The following is a 5604-nucleotide window of genomic DNA, read 5'->3' as shown; positions in this document are numbered from 1 at the left end:
TTTTATATCTCTATCACAGAAAGAAAGAAATAAAAATTTAATATATATATATATATATATATATATATATATATATATATATATATATATATATATGACTGTTTTTTAGATGCAGTTCCAGAGTCGGTTGATAACAAAGTCCCAGTTTATTGGAAGTTGTGCAGCTAGAATCTTTTTTTAATTTCCATTAGCCCAACCTTCATGTTTGGGTCATTTTGTGCCTTCAGATCATTAATGCAGCGGCGGATCAGAACCGAGAAGGCGTCCTGCTCCGATCCAGAGACATGAAGTTCCTCACAGGATATGAGACAAAGGTGAGAAACTCTTATTTAACTATAAGAGGCTGCAATTGAGTTGCTTTGCACCACGTCGCTTTGTAGACAAAAAAAGCTACAGCGTCTCGAACGTCCAATCAGAAGCAGGAAGCTGCTCTAAGAAGCTCTGGTTGTTTTTCACCAACAATCAGCTGAACTTCCTGCTGTCTGGATTTTGGGTTCATTGTTTTTTAAGCATTTCGAATTTGAATTTTATTTGGATTTTAAATCATTTTGGGATTTACTTTCGTACAACAATTGTTTAACTGTAATAGTAATCAGTGGCCCAATATGAAATTCAATCAGGACGTCCCACTGTCGTTTTTCATTTTCCCCCCTCTTGGTCCCGATGTGTATTTGTGGCGATGTTGCCCTGTCGTTTGTGTTTCTGGTGATTCATCACGCTGACGGAGAGCTTTTCTTCTTCGTCTGGTTCTAATTATCAGGGCTGCTCATTTAGAGGACCTCCAGTTGGTTTAATAGTTTCCAGAAACCTTCAGGTCGGAGCCAAACATATCAACAAAAAAAAAAAAAAACGCTCACTGCACTAAAAGCTATACATTTAATCCCCATGTTTTTGTTTTATTGCCTAGAGAAACAATCTATAAAGTACTCGCAGAACTTTTTCCTCTTTTACAAAAAACGATTTGTAAAACATATGTTTAGCACATCTGTCACAGCTTGTAGCCAAGCGTTACCTCATAATAACATGTAGTTATGTGTCTATTTGGGATTTCAAGGCATTTTGAGTCCATTTGTATGCGAGAAATTTAACTCCTACTGTGTTGTTGGTGAATTATTGGTAATTTTATGTCTGCTAACCGTCAGTGTTGGCCATGAAAGTCATTTCGTTTTGATCTATATAAAAATTTCTGTCTTTGCATAAACTGCTTAAAACCACATTATTGGCTATTCGGGGCTAAACACAAAGAGGATTCTTATTTTGATGATACACAGATAATTACAGATATTACAAATAATGAAAACCCAAAATTTAATGTCTTAAAAAGTTGGGACGTAGTGAAATCGTTAAATGTCGGAGACTCCTGGTGTCGCACCCTAATCAGCTAATTAACACAAAACACCTACAAAGGTTTCCTGAGCCTCTAACCGGGTCTCTCAGTCTGACCAAGCAGCGACTCCATGGAAATGAACACAATTTGTTTAAATCGATCTTATGTAATATTCTAATTTTCAGAATTTGGGGATTTTCATAATCTGTAAACCGTAATCATCAAGGTTACAAGAAAGTAATGGCTTGAAATATTTTCACTTAGTGTGACCTATACATTTAGAAATGAATGAATAAGACTCCAAATAAAATATTTATTTGACTCATGAAAATGTATGTATATTTTTTCATTTTTAACTTATAAAGCTGCGTTGGAGCAGCAATAATTATGACATCCCATCTCGAATTTGAACGTGAATTAACTCTTTTTGTTTTTACTCCGTATTGAACCTGAAAACGCAACTTGCTCTATATAAAGCAACTCAGCTGTGCGAACCAATTTGTCGCCAGGTTTTCCCAAGCTTCCGATCGCGGCTCCTGCTGTTAAATCACCAGGTTTGTGCTCATGTTCCCGACTTAAGTAAAAACTAATCAGATGACTTGTTTCTGGAAACTGGGCCAGAGTGAGTCAGAAGGTTCCTTCAGCAGAGTGAAGCAGTTCGTCTGGCACCAGTCCGTTAGTCTTATGGAAACTGAGTCGGATTCTAAAAGACACAAACGTGACCAGCTAGCGCCACATAAACAGCTGCTAGACACCATTTCCTATTTAATGAGTATTTTCATTCCTTTTTAAGCAAGTTCTTCATCCTCATTAAGCCTTTTCTTTATCTTCCTCTGAGAATCTTGGTTTTCTCACCAGTCGTCTTTCAGTTCATGAGCTTCACAAGTCTGATTTTGGTGTGGGGGGCCCCATCTGTTCCTCTAGTAGGGGCGGATTGTTTTACACCTCTCTGGGTACGCTTAAGCCTCAGCTCAAAGGGAGCGACCAATCAGACCAATCCAACGTTGTTCCCTCCCGAACGTTAACTCGGCCTCCGCTCTTCCTCTCTCGCAGTCGATGGAGAACGCCCACGTGGACGCCGTGATGATCCTCGGCGAGGCCTTCAGCTCCCAGGAGCCGTTCGACTTCGGCGAGCAGAGCACCACGGAGCGCATCCACAGGCTCATCCCCGTGATGCTGCGGGAGCGCCTGACACCGCCGCCGGAGGAGACCTACTCCCTCCACAGGAAGATGGGCGGCTCCTTCCTCATCTGCTCCAAACTGAAAGCCAGGATCTCCTGCAAGAACATGTTCCAGGAGGCGTACAGGAACTACTGGAAGGACGGACGCCCCGACTCTGAACAGTGAAGACTTGTGTTCCGTCGGGATTATCTTGAATTATTAGGGGGTTTTTTGTATCATGTTGGAACAATTGGGGAGGGGGGCAAGTTTCCTTTTTATTCTTTTACAACTGTTACATGATGGGGGGGAAAAAACTGAACAAAATGTATGTCCAATAGCAGCTATAGTTGTCTTAATCAAGTGTTTGTTTTGACTATAGGTACTAACGCCATCTTTAATCTCCATAAGGATCGAATAGTTTGTACATATCCTTTAAGCCAATCTGTTGTTTGTACTGTATGACCTCCTTATTATGAGTCGTGAGGGACTACACTCCACCTGATCTGAACCATTATGGAGAATAAACTAATCATGATGATGAAAAAGCACAACATAAACCCCCCTTCCCCCAAGTATACCAAAAAATATGCACGGCGACACCTGATCGATTCAGATCTTTAGCCATTTATTGTGGCAAACCCAGTGTTTGAATTGTTCTGCTTTATCTGAAGAAAAGCAGCAGAGATGTGTAAATCTCAAGCAAATCTTTTATGTAAATTTAAAAAAAACTCTCCTTAGCCCTAAGGTAAGAATATAAAGTTGATTTCTGCGGTGCCTTAAGGTTGAGTGAGTGGAACTCACTGTTATGTTTTCTTTTTATACCGAGTCCTAAGGGTTTTCTCAGCTGCTGCCTCCTCAAAGTGGATTTGTTTACGGCCGCCATGATGGTGGAAACAATCACTTGTTCTTTAACATAAACGCTCCTGAACAGTCGGTCAATAATGCTTCGTTTCGCTTATATTTTCCCCTCTGTCTTCCTCTTTCTGCACCCCGCCCCTGACTCACTTGCAGAATATAAAAAAGGAAGTAGTATTTCTGTCTGAATGTCGATTTAACATGTTTTAATGCATCTCACAGATGTTTCATTTAACCCTTCTGAGTCCAGCAGACATGTTCAGCTCTTTGTCACATTCCTGCTTTTTTCTTAAGAGTTTCGCCATGAATACAGCCGTTACCTCCCACGAGATCTCAGTGAAAAGTGTGAATACTTTTGTAGTTTTCATTTTCAATAAATACGCGAAATGTTTACATTTGTTTTCATCGAGTATTGAATTATCTAAATCTATTGCAGAGAGGGGAAAAAAAACTGGAAGTATGCGTATGAATTTAAAGATATCAGGTGAAGCTGGAGGGAAAGCTAAGCCGAACATTACAAGCTAGCAAAGCTTCGCTACATCAAGTTTCGCTGCCTAATGCTTTACTCTGCTTTCCCTGCCTCCTTTTTTCAAACAGCAGGGTCTGACCCAGCGTGGATTATTAAAAAGTGGGGAGCACACCTTAAAGGAGGCCCTACATAATATAATTGTCTACTTTTTTATAGCTCCGATGTGAATTGGCCTCGTTAACTGGATCGTCTCGATGCACTGACCGTGTTCTCTATGGAGAAGAATGATGCCAAAACTAACCCTGAATCAACCAGTCATTCAGAAATTTGCTTCAGAAGGGAAAATGTTTGTACAAAAAGTGGAATACAGTAGGACACAATCTTGCTTAGGTTATTTTCATTCATGTAAATATACTGATGTGATATATTAGTAGGTAGACTTTGGAATTATAGCTTCTCCTTTGAGAAAACCCATCTGGTTATTGTACAAATTTAGTTAACATTGTCTATAATCTCATATTTACACTGCGTTTATTAAAATTCATTGTCCCTCTAATGCAAAACCAACTGAAAGCTTATGCCCAAAGCTTACAAAGTGTTGTCCAGGTAACCAATTTAAATAAGCTTTACTAACTCTACAAAGAAGATTGATTTAAGCCAAAAGTTAACAGGGGACATATTTATTCACTTATTGTCATATTTGAGCAAACAATAAACTCAAACAAAAAAAATTAGTTTCATTTCATCCTGGAATAATAATAATGATTGACATTCGTTTCCATGATGATTTGTGAAAACTTTATGCATTCTCCAAATAATGGACGCAGCTTTTGGCATAAGGACACCCACAACAGTCTTTCCGCTTTTCAAACCAGCTGTAGTTGGTTGCCACAGAGGGAGCAGCCAATCAGAATCATCTTTCAGATGAAGTCTTGCATCGCTCCACTTGGATTGTGATGCTGGAGAAACCAAACTTGGAACGAAGGAGCTTCGTTGCCTTCCTGAGGATGATCTGTGAATCCGCATCTTCATCTGTGAAGACAGACATTTTGTTGACTACGATGAAGCGGGTCCTTAAACACCTTTGAGGCGTGTTTAAGATCTATCCACCTATAGTGATGTGTGCGGAAAGCAGTGAGTGGTCCATGTTGAGGCTCCATGTGTGCAAACCGTTAACAGCTTTGACTTTTCCCACGGACAGCAGCTGCTCTCTAACGGAGCCGACGCCCTGAGGAGCGCCTAAACAAGACCAACACACGGGCAGAAAGACGGCGCGGCGCCTGCTGTCAAAAAGCTCCAGACAGCAGCAACACATGCGGAACAAAGCGTTTACCTTCCATCAGTATCCTGAACACTTCCTTCGCGACGGGAAGCGTCGTCCCGACGACGACGACGGAGAACAGAAAGGTGCAAATGGGATCTGCCACTTTATACTCAGGCTGTCGGCGAGAAAGTATATTAGCTGAGGTCAACAAGAAAGCACTAAAAGGCTGCTAACGTACGCATGTAAACCTTTTTATTCCCATAACCACAAACTTGAGTTATGTAATTCATGTTAGACACATTAATTCTGATTTGTTCTTTATGATATATATATATATATAATTATTTTTTTTTTTTGGTTGCACGTTTAGATAATTATTCCCTTCGGTTTTGGATGCACAAATATATATATTTTTCCTCTTTCTGCAACCCTGGCAGCAAGGAATTGTTTTTACAACCAGGAGCAGCTAATTAGCATCTCAAAAGCTCAAATCTTAAAGAATACAAAATACTATACAAAAGAATACAA

At 40.0% G+C, this 5604-nt stretch overlaps 2 protein-coding genes across 5 annotated transcripts in view; one reads left to right on the top strand and one right to left on the bottom strand.

The window, feature by feature from the left end:
• coq8ab (coenzyme Q8A, genome duplicate b) overlaps window positions 1-3736 on the top strand; it is a 20534-nt gene extending 16798 nt beyond the window's left edge. For all 4 annotated transcript variants that reach the window (XM_015060900.1, XM_015060899.1, XM_015060898.1 and 1 more), the window contains exons 14-15: window positions 228-314; window positions 2381-3736. In XM_015060900.1, the coding sequence (XP_014916386.1) occupies window positions 228-314; window positions 2381-2674 (381 nt within the window). In that variant the 3' untranslated portion in view covers window positions 2675-3736. The remainder of the gene's footprint in view (window positions 1-227; window positions 315-2380) is intronic.
• A 740-nt stretch (window positions 3737-4476) lies between these two features.
• The window catches only part of LOC106965034 (zinc transporter 2-like), an 11913-nt gene continuing 10785 nt past the window's right edge, over window positions 4477-5604 (bottom strand). The window contains exons 6-8 of the mRNA XM_015060901.1: window positions 5146-5251; window positions 4923-5051; window positions 4477-4844 (exon numbers count right to left, since the gene is read on the bottom strand). Coding sequence (XP_014916387.1) covers window positions 4726-4844; window positions 4923-5051; window positions 5146-5251 — 354 coding nt within the window. The 3' untranslated portion in view covers window positions 4477-4725. The remainder of the gene's footprint in view (window positions 4845-4922; window positions 5052-5145; window positions 5252-5604) is intronic.

This window comes from Poecilia latipinna, unplaced genomic scaffold (assembly GCF_001443285.1).
Source record: "Poecilia latipinna isolate Pla-1442-1.1 unplaced genomic scaffold, P_latipinna-1.0 Scaffold1755, whole genome shotgun sequence".
NCBI classification, from domain to species: domain Eukaryota; kingdom Metazoa; phylum Chordata; class Actinopteri; order Cyprinodontiformes; family Poeciliidae; genus Poecilia; species Poecilia latipinna.
This window is presented reverse-complemented; position numbering and strand designations above follow the sequence as displayed.